The sequence below is a fragment of the Podarcis muralis genome, chromosome 10 (assembly GCF_964188315.1).
Source record: "Podarcis muralis chromosome 10, rPodMur119.hap1.1, whole genome shotgun sequence".
Taxonomy (NCBI): domain Eukaryota; kingdom Metazoa; phylum Chordata; class Lepidosauria; order Squamata; family Lacertidae; genus Podarcis; species Podarcis muralis.
In genome coordinates, this window is record NC_135664.1 from 74,917,511 (window position 1) to 74,938,053 (window position 20,543).

At 52.0% G+C, this 20,543-nt stretch overlaps 2 protein-coding genes across 2 annotated transcripts; both read left to right on the plus strand.

Annotated features, from left to right (window-relative positions):
• Positions 1–2,728: 2,728 nt before the first annotated feature.
• LOC114606012 (acrosin-like) lies at positions 2,729–4,740 on the plus strand. The gene is made up of 2 exons (XM_028747745.2): positions 2,729–2,871; positions 3,841–4,740. The coding sequence occupies exons 1-2, from the start codon at positions 2,746–2,748 to the stop codon at positions 4,510–4,512; spliced, it is 798 nt and encodes a 265-aa protein (XP_028603578.2). The 5' UTR covers positions 2,729–2,745; the 3' UTR covers positions 4,513–4,740.
• Positions 4,741–12,857: 8,117 nt separating this feature from the next.
• Positions 12,858–18,984, plus strand: LOC114604859 (acrosin-like). Its single transcript, XM_077935631.1, has 6 exons — positions 12,858–12,861; positions 13,857–14,109; positions 15,650–15,991; positions 16,376–16,544; positions 17,667–18,055; positions 18,687–18,984. Exons 1-6 carry the CDS (start codon positions 12,858–12,860, stop codon positions 18,982–18,984), a joined length of 1,455 nt encoding a protein of 484 aa, XP_077791757.1.
• Positions 18,985–20,543: the final 1,559 nt, after the last annotated feature.

A 20,543-nucleotide genomic window follows, 5' to 3' on the forward strand; every position in this document is an offset into this window, starting at 1 on the left:
AGGGCTTGCCAACAGTATAGGTGGAAAGGTTCTAGGTGTCTTAGTAGACCACAATAGTGTGATGCAGCTGTATCCACAGAAGTCTAGTGTTCAGTCCCCACCTGGAAACCTGTGTCCAGTTCTGTGCACCACAGTTTAAGAAGGATGTTGACAAGCTGGCAGGTGTACAGAGGAGGGCAACCAAGATGATCAAGGGTCTGGAAACTAAGCCTGATGAGCAACGGTTGAAGGATCTGGGTATGTTTAGCCTGGAGAAGAGGAGACTGAGAAGTGATAGGATAGCCGTATTCCAATATCTGAAGGACTGCCACGCGGAAAACGGAGCAAGCTTGCTTTCTGCTGCTCTGGAGGACTTGAGTCAATGTTTTCAAATTGGAAGAAAGGAGAGTCTGACTAAACGTCAGGAAAAAACTTCCTGATGGTAAGAGCTGTTTGACAGCGGAAAAGACTTTCTCAGAAAGTGATGGACTCTCCTTCCTTGAAGGTTTTTAAGTAGAAGTAAGACGGCCAACAGTCAGGGATACTTTATCTGTGACTCCTGCATTGCAGAAGGCTGTCCAAGATGACCCCCGACGTCCCTTCCAATTCTACAATTCTGTGATTCTCTGAAATCTCATTCTATGTCTTCCCTCCCCCCGCCCCCCCAGGTTTGTAAAAGTTGAGTATTTGAAGGTGCACATTGGCGTCACGCAGCGTTCCAACCCCGGCCCTGATGCCCAGGTCCGCTCCATCAAGAGAATCGTGGACCACGAACACTTCCGCCACGAGGGGTATCTCAACGACATCACCCTGATTGAGATGGACAAGCCGGTGGTCTGCAACGACTACATCCAGCCTGCCTGTTTGCCGGACGAGAACCTGGAGGTGGATTCCCTGACCCATTGCTACACCTGTGGTTGGGGCATCACACAGATAAAGTGTGAGGACCACCCCCTTCCCCTCCCCACAAAGAGACGTGGTTTGCAGGGGCCTCTCGTGGTCCATTCTCCATCACCCTGACATCCTCAGGTCTTGAGGTAGGGCTGGGAGTCAGCCAGCCTCTTGCGATCAGGATGCGTCCCTGCTGGGAGTTTCAGAAGCGAAGGCGAGGAAAGGAAGAGGGATTGAATTGTTGCTTTGGAGACTCTTAAGGACCTTAAGCTGAGCACAGGGATTGGGGGAGGGGGGAATAGCATAACAGAGGGCAGCACTTTTGCAGAAATTGGAGGGAGAAGTCCAAGTGTGGGGGACCTGCAGTCCCCCAAATGTTACTGGACTACCATCCCCATCAGCCTTGGGCATTGGTTGGGGCTGATGAGGTCCAAAAACATCTGGAGGTCCATGCATCCCCCACCCTTGTACTAATCTCTTAGTCAATGGATTATTGCTGTTTTAATAATAATAATAATAATAATAATAATAATAATAATAATAATAATAATAATAATAATAATATATTTATACCCCGCCCATCTGGCTGGGCTTCCCCAGCCACCCTGGGCGGCTTCCCAAAAAATATTAAAATACTGTAATACACCAAACATTAAAAGCTTCCCTGAACAGGGCTGCCTTCAGATGTCTTCTAAATGTCAGGTAGTTGTTAATTTATTTGACATCTGATGGGAGGGCATTCCACACTGCAGGCGCCACCACCGAGAAGGCCCTCTGCCTGGTTCTCTGTAACTTGGCTTCTTGCAGCGAGGAAACCACCAGAAGGCCCTCAGAGCTGGACCTCAGTGTCCGGGTAGAATGATGGGGGTGGAGGCGCTCCTTCAGGTCTACTGGGCCGAGGTCGTTTAGGGCTTGAAAGGTCAGCACCAATACATTGAATTGGGCTCAGAGATGTACTGGGAGCCAGTGTAGGTCTTTCAAGACCGGTGTTATGTGGTCTCGGCAGCTGCTCCCAGTCACCAGTCTAGCTGCCACATTCTGGATTAGTTGTAGTTTCCGGGTCATCTTCAAAGGTAGCCCCACGTAGAGCGCATTGCAGGAGTCCAAGATAACTAGAGCATGCATCACTCTGGCGAGACAGTCTGCAGGCAGATAGGGTCTCAGCCTGCATACCAGATAAAGCTGATAGACAGCTGCCCTGGACAAATGCATGAAGCTGCCTTGTCTGTTGGCCCAACCAGCCCAGCATCCTCTCTCCTGATATGCAGCAGCTGTGCAGCATCTCTTCCACAGCTGCCTCCCATCACCTGCCACAGCCTTCTTCCCAAAAAGCTAAGAGTTCTGTCATGGCATCTTTGAAGGGAAGGACCAGAACTCAACTGTTGAGTGAATTCCTTCCCATGCAGAAGAGATCAGATGCCTGGATTTCTGGTCAAATGCTCAAGCAACTAAACTATAATCCTTTCCCAGCCTGATTTTGGATAGCAGCCCCTTTCTCCCTGGCTATTAGAGTCTGAGAGATATTGTGGTCCTGAACCGTTTAAGGCTTTATAGGTGAAAACCAGCACTTTGAGTTGGGCCCAGAAGCTAATTGGCAGCCAGTGAAGTTGGGTCAGCGCTTATGTTGATATCACAAAGTATCTCTTGGGTAGGTGGAGCAGAGTGACTTTCTCTCATTGAGGAGAGAAACCCTCAGCCCACCTCCTTACACCCAAGATTTTGGGACCGAGGCTCTCTCCAGGTCAGGCGCTGTCAGTTCTTGATGAGCTTTGCCCAGAAGACCTCTTGCGTTAGAAATTAAGGTCCATCAGGCAGGTACCAGCTGGGCCTTCTCCCTGCTTTCTGCCCACAGGGCGTGCCCCGTACGCTGACATCATGCAGGAGGCCAGGGTGACCATAATGCCCTCTGACATCTGCAACAGCAGCAAGTGGTATGACGGACAGATCATACAGGAGAACATCTGCGTCATATCTGAGGAAGCAAAGGTGGACCGATGTAAGGTAGGTGCGAGGTAAAGCCCAGCGTCCTCATTCCCCATCATGGTGGTTCTGGTCTTCCGAGCTCCACCCTGGTCTTCTAAACTGAGGTGTCCTGTTACAAGCCAAGACCTGCTGGGGAGGTCCAGTGGAGGCCAGCAGGAGTGTGAGGAAGAAGCTTGCTGTGGAGCAGAGAGTATTTAGACTACACACTGAGCAAGCAGGATCAGGAGCTAATGGAGGTCTCAAGTTTGGTGCTCTTGATGGTGCAGGCATCTAAGGAGGAACTTGCAAGCTCAGAGCAGGCTCCCTGCTGCAGAAGCTAAGCCCAGGCATGTAGGAAACTGGGAGGAGCCACAACAGGGGGAGGAGCCTAAGGTGTGCCCCCCCCACGCTCCCATTAAAGGGCCTTTGCTCAAATAAAATGTGCAGCGGTCTTTTGGTGCCTAGGTAGCAGATTCGTTCAGAGTAGGGAGTTGGTTTTGGGCTCCAGTATGGATATAGCAGTTTGCTTCTGGCAAACCAGAGCAGTGCACGGAAACGCCGTTTACCTTCCCGCTGGAGCGGTACCTATTTATCTACTTGCACTTGGTGCTTTTGAACTGCTAGGTTGAGAGGAGCAGGGACCGAGCAACGGGAACTCACCCTGTCGAGGGGATTCGAACCGCCGACCTTCTGATCAGCAAGTCCTAGGCTCTGTGGTTTAACCCACAGCGCCACCCGCGTCCCAGAGATCAGTGTAAATGAAAACATGAGTCATGGTTTTGCTATATATGATTTTTCTTTATGAGTTGTCTGTTGTATATTATGTGAGTAATAATAATAAAAGAACCTGCAACCAGGTGACCCCAGCAAGCAAGGCTTTGGTGGGGGTATCAAGGGGGGTGGGAATGGACACACAGTGTGGCACTTCCTCTCTTTGCCCCTGGTGGCAAAATGAGACGGGCCGCCTCTGCCCTCGCTCCTCACGCCGCTTCCCTCTTCCCGCTCCAGGGCGATGGGGGCAGCCCCCTCATGTGCAGGCCAGCGAGATCCGAGCGCTTCTGGGTTGTGGGCCTCAACAGCTGGGGCAGAGGCTGCACGGTCGGGAAGGTCCCGGGCGTCTTCACCGCCACCCAACACTTCTACTACTGGATCCAGAGAATACTGAAGAACCCTCCTGCCTCCGCTCTCGTCCCGCCATTCAAGCCAACACCGCCCCCGACCAAGCCCCCCAGCACCGCCTCCACCCTGTTTTCACCCCCAGCCTGGGCAACGGCACCCAATTTAAAGAGACCCACTCATATGTTGGTGAACGGCAAGTATTACGGGTACGGGGGCAAGGCCCGGCCAACTTACTCGTTTGAACGCCCCGGTTATGTTGCAACCACGACCTCCCGGCCTCGTAGCACATGGGGCTGGTACACAGGCCCAAAGAGGACTTTCCCTCCCTATAAGTTCACTTTCCCCCCCTATAAGCCGACAACTCCCTGGTATCTCACCAGCACAAAGTTCCTGGGCTGGAATGTGCGGCCTAGCATTATTTATAGGCTGCCCAAGCGGAAGCCGGCCACCACGGTGAAACCAACGACCCAGTGGCAGTACCAGCCCTGGACCACCATGGCACGACCACAGACCAAGTGGCAGTACACGCGCCGGACCAGGCCCAGTAACTGGGGCAAATAGGCCTTCAACCACAAACACAGACCAGAGGTCTTGGCCACAGGTTCAAAGCACAGCTATGGGCCTGACTCTGATCCCATCTGTTGCCATGCTGCCGTCACTCAGAGAGATTGCAGCTGGGCTCCGGCACAAATTGATCCTCAGTTCGCCCTTTTGCAACCGTCTTGGGAAGCAAAAGATAGCAGGCGGCTTCTGGATGATGGTGACTCTATCTGAGCTCATGAAGACCGGCTGTCAGAGCCAGCCTGAGAATGAATTCCCACCCGAAGAACCAGACAAGATCCTCAAAGTATCTGGAAGCTCCTCGACTCACGGCACATTCTTGGTGAGAAGACCCTCTTCCTTCTGTGGGTGGGTCCAGCCCCTTCTCGACCGTGGGAACTTCTTGTACAAGCACGTTAGAAATAAAAGTGGTGCCAGCCTTCTACTGAGCTCGTCCTGGTCCTTCCTCTCCGGGCAGTGCATAGTGGGAAGGCAGGGGTAGGTAGGAAAGGGACTTATGCCATGTCAGGTCTTCTTCCATCCATCAAACCCAGGAGTGAGGGACCCTTTGCAGCTCAAGGGCCACACTCCCTCTGAGCCCCTCCCCAGGGGCCATATGCCAGCAGTGGGTGGGGCTAAGGCAAAAGTGGGTGGGGCAGCAAAATAAGTCCTGCCCTCTGCTGTTCCAGAGGGTCAGACTCAAACCAATGGATTCAAATGACAAGAAAGGAGATTACGACTAAACACTGGGAAGAGTTTTCTGGCGGCAAAAGCTGTTTGGCAGTGGAATGGACTCCCTTAGAAGGTGGCAGGCTCTAACCCTTCATTGGCGCTTTCTAGGCATTGTTTACCCCTGTCTTGGAAAAAGGAGGGACATAAATAAATATAATCATAATATCTACTCACTTTTAACGGGCCACTGGAAGGTCACTTTGGATGGAGGAACACACAGACGGTCTCTTTCCCCTGACACAACTCCATTTTTAACAATAACAATAATAGCTTTATTATTTATACCTCACCCATCTGGCTGGGTTGCCCCAGCCAATCCGTTTTTTTGATGGGATAAACTTCGACTCTTCGTTCCATCTCCTTATTGTTTACAAATATACAGTATATTTATATTCACCCATTTATTGCTCCTTGTTTCTGCTCTGCTAATCGTTTTTTTGGTACCATCATCATCGTTTATCGATTGATTGTATTTACTGTAATTTTCTGTGTATAAGATTAGGGTTTTTTTCTTTAGAAATTATGTTAAAAAGTGGGGGTCGTATTGTACATGGACAGTGCATAGGGTGGACGTTTGATTGGTTGCTGCCACGGCTTGTTATTGGGCTTGTTATTGGTTGCTGCACCAATGGCTGTTGTTGATCGGCTGACTCTGTGGCAATTGGGCGGTCGATTGGCAGCTTCTGCCAGCGAGGGGACAGACGAGAGGCTGATTTTGTGTGGGTGAGCAATTTTTGGCAATTCCCCCCCAAAAAAGCTCAACAACCCTGTACAACACCCCCCAAAAAGCTCAACAACTCTGAGCCATCTCTCCCCATTTTCTTAAATGTGAGTCCCCCAAAATAGGGGACGTCTTATACACGGGGGCAATGTATACACGGAAAAGTGCGGTATTTCCTGCCCTTCCTCAGCAAGGAGCACAGGGCAGCATTCGCCTTTGGGCCAGGCTCTGGGTTATTTTACCTGATTCAAAGTAGGCAGTAGATGGCATTGTGGTGTGGCAGAGCCAACTCACTCCTGGTTGCCTGAGTTGCTGCTAAAAATACCGGGACAGAGGAGGGGTGCAAGGAGAGAGCAAGTTCAGCGTGGTGCAAACACCCCAGCAGAGCTGTCCCTTGGCTCCTGCCCCCTGCATTGCACCATGCTGGCCTTGCCCCCAGCTCACCCCTTCCCCGCTCCATTTCGACATGCTGCAGCAATGCAGGCGACCAAAGGTCAAGTCATCGCTGCCACTCCATCCCACCATTCATGACAACCGGCTCCTGTCTTAACACTTTCCCGCTTGCATGGCAAGTTCCCGACCCCCCCCCCCCAAGGTGGAAATAATGACACATGACACAATTATTAAGGTTAATGATGTATGTATGGAAGTGAGAGCTGGACCATAAAGAAGGCTGATCACCGAAGAATTGATGCTTTTGAATTATGATGCTGGAGGAGACTCTTGAGAGTCCCATGGACTGCAAGAAGATCAAACCTCTCCATTCTTAAGGAAATCAGCCCTGAGTGCTCACTGGAAGGACAGATCCTGAAGCTGAGGCTCCAGTACTTTGGCCACCTCATGAGAAGAGAAGACTCCCTGGAGAAGACACTGATGCTGGGAAAGATGGAGGGCACAAGGAGAAGGGGGCGACAGAGGACGAGATGGTTGGATAGTGTTTTCGAGGTTACCAGCATGAGTTTGACCAAACTGCGGGAGGTAGTGGAGGACAGAAGTGCCTGGCATGCTCTGGTCCATGGGGTCACGAAGAGTCAGACACGACTAAACGACTAAACAACAACAACAACAAATGGGCTAAAAAAGGCCACAACTTTATTGGTTACAGGTGAAGAGTGGTATTGGCTTAGGCATTGGTCCTGACTATATCCGACTCCAGCCCTTCTGCTTGAAGTCCGGGAAGGGTTAACCACCAGTAGGGGAAGTCCTGCTGATGCACATCAACTAGGAACTCTCCTGGGGTCACCAATAGGGGGCGTGCCTTAGGCCCTCACCTCCCTAGGCTTCGGACAGGGCCACGCCCCCCGGAATCCATCAACGAACTACCCTTCAATATGTGGGGCAGGTGATGGCGCTACCTCCCCTCTTCCATCTACTGAGCAATACCAATGCCTAACTGCCAATACCCAGAAAGTTGTGATGATTTGCTACGAAGTAGGTGAAAACCAAGTGGCTGGTGCCAATTTGCCAAGTGGGAAAATTCCTACCAGGCCCCTCAATGGCGACCAACCAAGGTCCATAGCAAGGTCAAGGAATGGAAATCTAATATGGCGGGAGGGTGGGGAAAAACAGGAACAGCTGGTTGGCGGCAAAGAGGGAGATCTTTGGCCACGTCCTGCCTTAAATAGGGCAGGCCGATTAGCTGGCCAGGGCATGATGCGGCCGGGAATCCCCCAGTAGTGTGGGGCTGGCTCCGCCCGCCGCGCACTTGGAGGGGCCGTGAAACCCGCTACCCCACCTCCTCCTTAGGCGGAAGTGGTTTTGCTGTTCTCTTTTCCCTGGAATTCCTCCTTCTGACCCAACTCAGTTTGCGTTTAAAGGTGAACCTGGCTATTTGCATTTTCTCCCCGAAACAAAGCACAAACAGATACCTATCTGCACTTCGAAATTCGCACTTCTCTGAATTTTGCAGTGCAGGTTTCCAGTCAATGTACATGCATGAAAAATGCACATCCTGTAGCCAAACATACACAGAAATGTGTGTGTTGGTGAAAGTAACATGAAAATGTTGAATTACATGCTTTGCGAAGATGTGTACATTAGGCAAAATTTCACACAAACTTTGGAGAAATTCACAGTGATGAATTTTCACAAGGACTTTAAAAAAATAAAAGAATCTCAAACTGATGTACAAAATGTGAAGAATGGAAGGCTGGGAAAATGAGGAAGAAAGAGAAACGAAAATGGATAGATCTGCCTGCACCTTCTCCCAACATGCCTCTCACACCTTGTCACAACCAGATGGGCGGGGTATAAATCATCATCATCATCATCAATAATCACCACCACCACCATCATCATGTGGTGGGTGTGGGGGACTCCCTGGTCCTGAATGGGGCTACTCTGCCCCTGAAGGACCAGGTGCACAGCCTGGGAGTCATTTTGGACTCATAGCTGTCCATGGAGGTGCAGGTCAGTTCTGCATCCAGGGCAGCTGTCTACCAGCTCCATCTGGTACGCAGGATGAGACCCTACCTGCCCATGGACTGTCTCACCAGAGTGGTGCATGCTCTAGTTATCTCCCACTTGGAATCCTGCAATGCGCTTTACGTGAGGCTACCTTTGAAGGTTACCCGGAAACTGCCATTAATCCAGAATGCGGCATCTAGACTGGTGACTGGGAGCAGCCGCCGAGACCACATAACACCGGTCTTGAAAGACCTACACTGGCTCTCAGTACTTTTCCGAGCACAATTCAAAGTGTTTGTGCTGACCTTTAAAGCCCTAACCAGCCTCAGCCCAGTATACCTGAAGGAGCATCTCCACCCCCATTGTCCAGCCCAGACACTGAGGTCCAGATCCAAGGGCCTTCTGGCAGTTCCCTCCTTGCGAGAAGTGAGGTTACAGGGAAGCAGGCAGAGGGCCTTCTCAGTGGTGGCACCCGCCCTGTGGAACGCCCTCCCATCAGATGTCAAAGAGAAAAACAACTACCAGACTTTTAGAAGACATCTGAAGGCAGCCCTGTTTAGGAAAGTTTTTAATATTTTATGCTGTATTGTTTTTAAACTCAATTGGGAGCCACCCAGAGTGGCTGGGGAGACTCAGCCAGATGGGCAGGTTATAAATAATAAATTATTATTATATATTATTATCATCGGTTTCCTTGGCCTCAGGACACCCCTTTCCCCTTCCTTTATTTCTAAGGCTAATGGTTGGAATTTTGGAATTTGGTGCAGTAGACCTGCAACTTATGTGTGATCAACTTTGCACAGGCAGGAGACAAATAAATAAATAAATGGGGAGCTGGTGGGGGGGGGGGAGACAGTCAGAAGGGGTTGTCTGGGATCTCGTGAGATCTTGCAAAGTCCCAACAAGATCTCTTGCAGCCTTCCCAGAGCCCCGGAAGGCAGGGATAGTTTACATGTGTGGTTCCAGGGGTCTTCCTGCTTTTGCACGATTTTACAAACTCCTGGAATAATAATCCCACATGTGGGATGTGGGCCTGCTCTAAATATATCGCAGTGTTGCGCAGAAAGAAAAAGCCCAGTAAGGTTGAAAGGACAAAGGAAACTGGAGGCTTATTTGTCGTGCCAAACAAAGGCATTCTGAGCACAGGTTTCTCCCACGGCCAAGATGGAGGCACTAACGCACACTGGCTAACTCATGCTGACCTGGAGAAGGAAGAGGGAGGGAGGGCACAAAGTCAGAAAGGAGGTCAGCTGCTGTGCCAACAAACAGCTGCTGAAAGAGAAGGAACCGGCGAGGGAAGAACAGGTTGCCTTTCTGTCTATCCTCCCACCCAATGGTCCAGGTAACTTATTGCAACCAGGTAACTTATTTCTCCCAACAAAGGCCACTTCCCATTGGCGCTGCCTGAGGCTGATGGGAGTTGTAGTCCAAAACATCTGGATCAGGGAAGGCTGCTCTATATTCTATACCCTAGCCTGGCTCACTGTGCAGGAATCAGAATCTGGTGGAGAATGGATTATGCCACTTTGCATCACAGCTGGGGGGGAGAACCCTTATTTTAAAATGCTCCTCCGCATGAAAAATTCAGTGCAAAACAGGCAGGGAATGAGCTGAGCTAGAAGACCACTCTTCTGATGTGAATTGATTATTATTATTTACATGCAGAGGGTTATTTATACATGGGTGAGCATTTGAAACTGGCACTCTTTACCTCCGAAGCTCTGAAAAGGAAGATTCCCCCCTCCTACCTCGGAATTCTAACCACTTCATTCTGCTGGGTGTGTCAAACCGATGCCTTTGGTTCTCCTGAGTGCCAGGCAACGTGTCTGACCTTATCTCTTAGGGTACCCTAGCAAGGGAAAATGCAATGGGTTATATGGGGATTTTCGTACAGACTTGGAGTACCAGAACAGCATGCTGTGTAGAGTTCTGGTCACCTCACCCCGAAGAGGATCTTGTAGGGTTGCTAAAGGTTCGGAAAAAGGCCATCAAAACAATTGAGGGGGTGGAAAGGTAAAGGACCCCTGGACGGTTACGTCCAGTCAAAGGCAACTATGGGGTTGTGGCACTCATCTCGCTTTCAGGCCGAGGGAGCCAGCGTTTGTCCACAGACAGCTTTCCAACTCATGTGGCCAGCAGGACTAAACCGCTTCTGGCACAACGGAACACCGTGACGGAAACCAGAGCATACGAAAATGCTGTTTACCTTCCCGCTGCAGCAGTACCTATTTATCTACTTGCACTGGCGTGCTTTCAAACTGCTAGGTAGGCAGGAGCTGGGACAGAGCAACGGGAGCTCACTCCGTCGCAGGGATTCGAACCGCCAACCTCCACAACCGGAGGCAACAATGAATATCCCCTGCTGGAAACTGCAGGAACAGAGAGTGTTCTTGCGTTCCAATCCTGCTTGCCGCTTTCCCACCATGGCATCTGGTTGGCCACTGCAAGAACAGAGTGCTGGATGAGACGGGGCTCCTTCGGCCTGATCCAGGAGGTTCTCCTGGTGTTCTTATGCAAAGGAGGTCAGGCGCAGAACACCCTTCCTGCTGTGCCTGCAGCCAGGGTTGCTTGGAGACACATCTCCCAGGGCTGGGAGCCCAGACCACGGGTGATGCTTTGAGGACCATTCCACCCTTGGGCTCGGGGGACCTGGCCCAGACGCTTCTATTAATGTTGCCAATGCATTCCGGATGAAAAAAGAACATCCGTTCCGTGTGATGTCATACTGTCTCCCTGCTGATTGGATGCGGCTCGGCAAAGTGCATTTGTGAGGTCAAGAGCGGTGGGAGAATGCGGTGATAGGAGTAGCATCTGGAGCCAAGAGGAGGATGAGATGGCTGCTCCTGCTACTCCAGATCCTGGCCACTGTCTGGCCCAGCCGTGCCATAGTTGATACTTGCGAGTAAGTGACGGGAACAGACAAGAGTCCAGCAGGAAGCTTAATGCTTCTTCACTTGTTGTTGTTGTTGTTGTTGTTGTTGTTGTTTAGTCGTTTAGTCATGTCCGACTCTTCGTGACCCCCTGGACCAGAGCACGCCAGGCCCTCCTGTCTTCCACTGCCTCCCGCAGTTTGGTCAAACTCATACTGGTAACTTCGAGAACACTGTCCCACCATCTCGTCCTCTGTCGTCCCCTTCTCCTTGTGCCCTCCATCTTTCCCAACATCAGGGTCTTTTCCAGGGAGTCTTCTATTCTCATGAGGTGGCCAAAGTCTTGGAGCCTCAGCTTCAGGATCTGTCCTTCCAGTGAGCACTCGGGGCTGATTTCCTTCAGAATGGAGAGGTCTGATCTTCTTGTGGTCCATGGGACTCTCAAGAGTCTCCTGCAGCGCCATAATTCAAAAGCATCAATTCTTCGGCGATCAACACTAAGCTTCTTCATTTAGTGCCTAGTTAAACAATGGAACTCTCTCCCACAGGAGGCAGAGATGACCACCAACTTGGGTGGCTTTCAACTTCATGGAAGAGAGGTCTATTCATGGCTATTAGGAAGGCTCTGCTCTGTCTCCAATGCTGGAGGAAGCAATGCTTCTGAATACTAGTTGCTGGGAACTGCAGGCGTGGAGAGGGCTCCATGTGCCTGGGTCCTGCTTTCTGGATCCCCTTTGGGGTATCCTGTCCACTGTGAGGACAGGATGATGGACTAGATGGCCTGAGCCAGCAGGCTCTCTTTGTTTCGTTATGGAAAGGAGGACCCTTTTCTTCAGATCTCCACACTGAGTATCCCATGGGACAAACGTTAGAGAGGTGATCTCAAGTCAGTAGACGTGGCCATAGCTGCAGAATTATTGTTGTGTGTGTGTGTGTTCAGGGCAACAGAAGGATGTCCTGTGAAGGGAAAAGACACTCGTGTAGATAATAATAATAATAATAATAATTTATTTATATCCCACCCTCCCCAGCCGAAGCCGGGCTCAGAGCAGCTAACAACAGTAAAGTAATACAGTATTCTAAAATCAATTCATTCTAAAATCAGTTCAAATCAAATCAATGGCAACCGTTGGGCTAGAGCTCTGTGAGGATCACCAAAGGAGGGGGTCAGGCTGTGCCTTGGCCAAAGGCCTGGTGGAACAGCTCTGTCTTGCAGGCAGAAAGATGTCAAGTCCCGCAGGGACTCTTGGGACAGAGCGTTCCACCAGATCGGGGCCACGGCCGAAAAAGCCCTGGTTCTGGTTGAGGCCAGCCTAACCTCTCTGTGGCCTGGGACCTCCAAGATGTTTTAGTTTGAAGACCGTAAGTTTCTCTGTGGGACATACCAGGAGAGGCGGTCCCATAGGTACGAGGGTCCTAGGCCGTATAGGGCTTTAAAGGTTAAAACCAGCACCTTAAACCTGATCCTGTACTCCACCAGGAGCCAGTGCAGCTGGTACAGCACCGGGTGAATGTGATACCGCAGTGAGGACCCCATAAAGAGTCTCGCCGCGGCATTCTGCACCCGCTGGAGTTTCTGGGTCAGTCTCAAGGGCAGCCCCACGTAGAGTACATCCCCACTTTGAGGATGGATGTAGATGGGTGAGCAGCAACAAAGTTTAAGACCTGCATGGACCCAAAGGTTCATAGATAAAGGAAGAACAGTGACTAAGGATGGTAGGGAGCAATTTAGGCAGGAACATGGGCCATGCCATTTTCTGCAGTGAAAACATTAGCTGGCACCAGGCAAGATGTTTATTGCATTTACGCATCTTTGATCCAATGAGCTCTAGGGTAGTGCACATGGTTCCCCATCCCGGTCCTCATTTAATCCCCACAACAGCCTTGTAGGTTAGGCTGAGTGAGTGTCTGACCCCCAAGGTCACCACCACCAGTGAGCTTCATGGCTGAGAGGGCTAAGACCCTCCCTGCCCGCGGACTGTCTTGCCAGAGTGGTGCATGCTCGAGTTATCTCTCACTTGGACTACTGCAATGTGCTCTATGTGGGGCTACCTTTGAAGGTGACCCGGAAACTGCAATTAATCCAGAAAGCGGCAGCTAGACTGGTGACTGGGAGCGGCCACCAGGACCACATAACACCGGTCCTGAGAGATCTGCATTGGCTCCCAGGACGTTTCCAAGCACAATTCAAAGTGTTTCTGCTGACCTTGAAAGCCCTAAATGCCCTCGGCCCAGTATACCTGAAGGTGCGTTTCCACCCCCACCATCCAGCCCAGACACTGAGGTCCAGCTCCAAGGGTTCCCTCATTGCAAGAAGTGAGGTTGCAGGGAACCAGACAGAGGGCCTTCTCAGTAGTGGCGCCCGCCCTGTGGAACGCCCTCCCTTCAGATGTGAAGGAAATAAGCAGCTATCCTATCTTTAAAAGACATCTGAAGGCAGCCCTGTTCAGGGAAGTTTTTAATATTTAATGCTGTATTGTTTTTAACACTCGGTTGGGAGCTGCCCAGAGCGGCTGGGGAAACTCAGCCAGATGGTTGGGGTATAAATAAAAAATTATTATTATTATTATTTGAACCCTGCTCTTGCCCCAGTCTGATGCTCTAAGCATTGCACCACACTGCCTCTCGACGTGCAGAACGGACCACTGGGAGCGAGGAAGCACTGACGACCTCCTCTCTTTCCAGAGTCTGCGGAAGGCGCCCCTTGGTGCCAGGCCATGGTGGCGGCACAGGGCGGACTACGGGTGGGGCCGACGCCCTGCCGGGGGCCTGGCCCTGGATCGTCAGCTTGCAGCTGCCAACATTGACGGGGCACAAGCACACCTGCGGAGGCGCCCTCATCACTGCCCGGTGGGTCCTCACAGCCGCCCACTGCTTTGGAAGCAAAAAGTAAGCAGGAGCCAAAGTGGTTGGGGGTGGATGAGGCGAAGGAAGATGCCCCCCTGACTGGCCATATGCCCTGACCACTGGGAGCCGGGCCATGTAGGGGGCAATGGGGCAAAGAGGGGGGCGGGTCCCTAAGTATAAGGAACAAAAAACACAAAGCCACAGGTGATACAATAGAAATACAGTGATACCTTGGTTCTTGAACGTAATCCATTCTGGAAGACTGTTTGGCTTCTGAAACGTTTGAAAACAGAGGTGCGGCTTCCCATTGGTTGCAAGAGCTCCTTGCACTCAGCGGAAGCGACATCGCACATTCGGGTTCCGTAAAATGTTCAAAAACAGAAGCATTTACTTCTGGGTTTTCGGTGTTCGGCTTCCGAAACATTCGATAATGGATGCTTTCGGGAACTGAGGTACCACTGTATATATAATCGTATATGTAATTGTGACTTCTGAAACGAAGGTTGGACTAGGATGACCTTACACTACAATTCTACGATTCTATGATTAATCAGTATAAAGGTAAAGGTAAAGGTACCCCTGCCCATACAGGCCAGTCATGTCCGACTCTAGGGTTGTGCGCCCATCTCACTTAAGAGGCCGGGGGGCCAGCGCTGTCCGAAGACACTTCCGGATCACGTGGCCAGCGTGACAAGCTGCATCTGGAGAGCCAGCGCAGCACACGGAAACGCCGTTTACCTTCCCGCTAGTAAGCGGTCCCTATTTATCTACTTGCACCCAGGGGTGCTTTCGAACTGCTAGGTTGGCAGGCGCTGGGACCGAGCAACGGGAGCGCACCCCGCCGCGGGGATTCGAACCGCCAACCTGACGATCGGCAAGTCCTAGAATCATAGAATCATAGAATCATAGAGTTGGAAGAGACCACAAGGGCCATCGAGTCCAACCCCCTGCCAAGTAGGAAACACCATCAGAGCACTCCTGACATATGGCTGTCAAGCCTCTGCTTAAAGACTTCCAAAGAAGGAGACTCCACCACACTCTTACTGTCAGGAAGTTCTTCCTAATGTTTAGGTGGAATCTTCTTTCTTGTAGTTTGGATCCATTGCTCCGTGTCCGCTTCTCTGGAGCAGCAGAAAACAACCTTTCTCCCTCCTCTATGTGACATCCTTTTCTATATTTGAACATGGCTATCATATCACCCCTTAACCTCCTCTTCTCCAGGTTTTACCCACAGCGCCACCCGCGTCTCTGATTAATCAGTATACCTGCATACAATTTAGTATTACAAAATATCCAAACTGTGTCCACTGAATATAAAACAAATAAGTTCTCCATGCCTAAAAGTCTGATTACAAAGGAATGCCTTTCTGCCTGGTGCCTGAATATATGTAATGATGGTGCCAGGCGAGCCTCCCTGGGGAGTGCATTGCACAAAAGGGGAGCCACCACTGAAAAGGCCCTATTCTCCTGTTGCCGCCCTCTGGACCTCCCGGGTCCAGGTCAGTTCATATGGGGAGAGGCAGTTCTTGGGGTACTGGAGTCCTGAGCTGTGCTCGGCTTCACAGCCTCTTCTGCTCTCCAGGAGCCTTCCGCACTGGCGCGCAGTGATCGGTGCTTCAAAGCTCTCTGTCCTCGGCTCGGAGGTCCACGTGCGCTACATCAAGCAAGTGGTGGTGCACGAAGCCTACCAGGCGACCACGCAGGTCAATGACGTGGCGCTGATGGAGCTGGACCAGCCCATCATCTGCAGCGACTACATCCAGCCGGCCTGCATGCCCGACAGCACCGTCAGCGTGGCCGCTCTGTCTTTCTGCTACATCAGTGGCTGGGGACTCAGCAAAGCGAAAGGTGAGAGCCTGGCCGAGGCGGCCTCCCTGGCGCACCCTGGCACCCGAGTAGACAAAGGAGGTGGGGAAAGACAGCTGTGAGGGTCCTCCGGGGACCTTGGCTGGCCCCCTTTTACAGCAGGGATAAGGAACTGTTTGAGGTTGGGAGCCGTAAGCTCTTCTGGGCAACTTTCCACGTTTTATTGTAATTTATATTCTGTGTTAGCTGCCCTGAGCCCGGCCCTGGCTGGGGAGGGCGGGGTATAAATAAAAATTCACAATTATGATGATGATGATTATATCTGATTGCCTCTGTTCAACACCCCCAAAGTGGCAGTCCCGGCGATGTTGCTCCTTAAGGATCCTGGGGTGTGGTGGGGGCACTTCCTTTCCTCCGTGGGACTTCGGTTGTAGCTGAAGTTCCAGCATCAAGCTGTCTAGGAACAGGTGGGGGGGGGGGACACACGCACCACGGACTAAAGAGTTGCTCTTCCCCTGCCAACAGGGGTGGAGGCATCAGACATGATGCAGGAGGCAAAGGTCAATCGCTTTTCCACCCAGACGTGCAACAGCAGCAGCTGGTACAACGGGACCGTAAGAGAGAACAGCCTCTGCGCAGGGTACGAACAAGGAGGCACCGACAGCTGCCAGGTAAGGTGCCAAGATCCTTGGCAGCTTCAGATATGTGGAACTGGGTGTCAGATTCGAGGATGCAGGAAACAGCCTTGTTCTGAGGATACAGGGGCCCAGCTCCTTTGGCTCACATCATCATTTGGGGTCATCAGCCCAGAGGCGTAGTGTTGGGGGGTGTGGCCCCGTGTGCACATTTCTGAGGGGGCACCCCCACGACAGGGTGGCCACAGCTGTGGGGAGGCAAGCCAAGCTGCACCCAGGCTGGGTCCTCGGGCGCTGGGATGGTGTCTCCCCTTGGCTGGAGCATGCCCTGCCCATGGGCCAACCGAGAGGGGGGGAGGGAGGGAGGGAGGGAGGGAGGGAGGGAGAAGGGGCTGCCGCCCCCCTCCAGGAGAGGTGAGAGGCACCACCTGGATGGGGAGGGAGAGGCAAGGAGGAGAAGGGCAGCCGTGTTCTCTGGGGCTCCAGTACAGTGTGGCAGTAGGCAGGTTGGTCCAGTGGGCAGGTGGATGGAGGCAGAGGGCGAGGAGTCTGTTGAAAGCGGGCTTCGTTCACCCTCAGCACGGGCCCCGCACGCCCCCAGCGCATGCCCCCCAGCTGACCAGGCAGGGCAGCCCACACCTAGCCACTGCATCACACACACCCCATCTTGTGTGAAAGTGGCCAAGCACAAGTGGTAAGATCAGAGCCAGTGGTGGTGTAATGGTCAGAGTGTCAGACTAGGACACAGGAGACCAGGGTTTGAATCTTCAGTCAGCCATGGAAAATATACCTGTGCCCTATGTTTCTATTTAGTGACCACTCCTCTGTTGCAATACTTAAAGGGTTTGGGGAGCCCCCAATACACTTCAGTTTGCCCTTTAAAAAAGCCACACTTACTTTGGCCACAGGCAGGCTGAGATGCGGCCTCCAGAGAGCTGAGCATGGGCCAATGTGGCTCTCGCTTGCCACCCACCGCCAACACCCTTGACTCAGCCATGGGAGACAGTCAGCATCTCTTCGCCCCGTGCAGCCCTTCAGCTGCCCAGCGCTTCTAGAAACCCCGCAACGCCCCAGTGGACACCCCTTTCTTCCCTCCTTTTGAGACAAATGCAATCGGTTGCTCACCCCCAACTTCTTTTGCATGTCTTGTCGCTGCAGGGAGACAGTGGGAGCCCCCTCATGTGCAAGGAAGAGGCATCTGAGCCGTTTTGGGTGATTGGAGTCACCAGCTGGGGCCAAGGCTGTGGCAAAGCACACCGCCCGGGAGTCTACGCCGCCACACAGCCCTTGTATGCCTGGGTGAAAGGGTGGGCAGGACCCATGCCCCAGCCCCCACCCACCCCAGAGCCTGCCCCTTCGGCACCCCGGAAGCTGAAGACACCTCACGTCACTATCTATTTCCATCCTCCGACAAACCCTTTCCATTGGTCTGAGACCAGCAGCAAGCCCACAGCCTCATCGCAGCCGAAGCCACAAGAGGAGACCACATCCACAAGCACATCTCAACCCACGCCCGAAACCAAGCCTGAAACTACATCCCAGCCCACGTCTGAAACCACATCCCAACCCACGTCTGAAACCAAGCCTGAAACCCCATCTCACCCCAAACCCACACCAGAAACCAAGCCTGAAACCACAACTCAACCCAAACCCACACCAGAAACCAAGCCTGAAACCACAACTCAACCCGAAACCAAGCCCGAAACCAAGCCTGAAACCACAACTCACCCCAAACCCACACCAGAAACCAAGCCTGAAACCACATCTCAACCCAAACCCACACCAGAAACCAAGCCTGAAACCACAACTCACCCCAAACCCACACCAGAAACCAAGCCTGAAACCACAACTCACCCCAAACCCACACCAGAAACCAAGCCTGAAACCACATCTCAACCCAAACCCAAACCCAGAACTCCAACCAAGCCCACAATCACAATTCATTTCAGGCCTGCAACTCAAACCAAGCCTGAAACCCCATCTCATCCCAAACCCACGTCAACACCTCCAACCAAGCCCACCATCACAATTCTGTTGAGGCCTGCAACCCCAACTCAAACCAAGCCTGAAACCCAATCTCAACCCAAACCTACGCCGACACCTCCAACCAAGCCCACCATCACAATTCATTTGAGGCCTGCAACCCCACCCAAACTAAGACCCCCACTTCCACCGCAGGCAAAGCCAGAACACATACCTCAACCTGAGCCAGAGACCCCTCCTCTGCCAATGCCCAAAGTCCCACCTCAGGCTAAGATACCAACCACACCTGAACCAAATATCACAGCCTCACCTCAAAGGAAGCCAGAAACCACAACTCAACCAAAGATCACACCTCCAACAGACCCAGAAATCATACCTCAGCCAAAGCCCACATCCCCTCCTCAAACAGATCCAGATGGCATACCTGCATCTCAGCCACCTCCCAACCCCCCAACTCCACCTCAAGCTGAGAACAGCACTACGCCGGAAGTGAAGCCCCCGTCCCTACCTCAAACTGTGTCCAACACCTCACTTGAACCCAATAATGAAACACAACCTGAGATGGAGCTAGATGTATCACCTGAGCATGAGCATGAACATGAGCACAAGCCTGGAGGACCAAATGTGTATGAGCATGAACATGAACATGAGCATGAGCATGAGCATGAACATGAGCATGAGCATGAGCATGAACATGAGCATGAACATGAGCATGAACATGGGACAGGAGAGCCTTATGCATATGAGTACGAGCATGAGTATGAGGCTGGAGGGCCACCTGAGCATGAAACCCCACTGGAACCCACGACGGAAGCGCCATCGGAACCTGTGACAGAAGCCCCATCAACACCCACAACAGAAGCGACATCGAAACCCACAACAAAAGTCCCATCAAAACCTACAACCGAAGCTCCATCAACACCCACAGATGCCCCATCAAAACCTACAACCGAAGCTCCATCAACACCCACAGAAGTCCCATCAAAACCCACAACTGAAGCTCCATCAAAACCCACAACCGAAGCTCCATCAACACCCACAACTGAAGCTCCATCAACACCCACAGAAGCCCCATCAAAACCCACAACCGAAGCTCCATCAACACCCACTGAAGCCCCATCAAAACCCACAACTGAAGCTCCATCAACACTCACAGAAGTCCCAGCAAAACCCACAACTGAAGCTCCATCAAAACCCACAACCGAAGCCCCATCAAAACCCACAACTGAAGCTCCATCAACAGCCACAGAAGCCCCATCAAAGCCCACAACTGAAGCTCCATCAACAGCCACTGAAGCCCCATCAAAACCCACAACCGAAGCTCCATCAACAGCCACAGAAGCCCCATCAAAGCCCACAACTGAAGCTCCATCAACACTCACAGAAGTCCCAGCAAAACCCACAACCGAAGCTCCATCAACACCCACAACAGAAGCCCCATCAACACCCACAGAAGTCCCATCAAAACCCACAACCGAAGCTCCATCAGCAACCACAGTAGCCCCATCAAAACTCACAACCGAAGCTCCATCAACAACCACAGAAGCCCCATCAAAACCCACGATGGAAGCCCCATCAACACCCACAGAAGTCCCATCGAAACCCACAACCGAAGCTCCATCAACACCCACAGAAGTCCCAACAAAACCCACAACCGAAGCTCCATCAACACCCACAGAAGTCCCATCGAAACCCACAACCGAAGCTCCATCAACACCCACAGAAGTCCCAACAAAACCCACAACTGAAGCCCCATCAACACCCACAGAAGTCCCATCGAAACCCACAACCGAAGCTCCATCAACACCCACAGAAGTCCCAACAAAACCCACAACTGAAGCCCCATCAACACCCACAGAAGTCCCATCGAAACCCACAACCGAAGCTCCATCAACACCCACAGAAGTCCCAACAAAACCCACAACTGAAGCCCCATCAACACCCACAGAAGTCCCATCGAAACCCACAACCGAAGCTCCATCAACACCCACAGAAGTCCCAACAAAACCCACAACTGAAGCCCCATCAACACCCACAGAAGTCCCATCGAAA

Excerpts from the sequence above, each read along its gene's own strand:
- LOC114604859 (XM_077935631.1), top strand. Across the intron at positions 15,992-16,375 it reads GGAGGTGGGGAAAGACAGCT|AGTTGCTCTTCCCCTGCCAA; the intron begins GTGAGGGTCCTC and ends CACGGACTAAAG. Across the intron at positions 18,056-18,686 it reads GAAACTACATCCCAGCCCAC|GCAAAGCCAGAACACATACC; the intron begins GTCTGAAACCAC and ends CTTCCACCGCAG.
- LOC114606012 (XM_028747745.2), top strand. The coding sequence starts at position 2,746 with ATGCAGGAGGCCAGGGTGACCATAATGCCCTCTGACATCTGCAACAGC. Across the intron at positions 2,872-3,840 it reads CAAAGGTGGACCGATGTAAG|GGCGATGGGGGCAGCCCCCT; the intron begins GTAGGTGCGAGG and ends TTCCCGCTCCAG.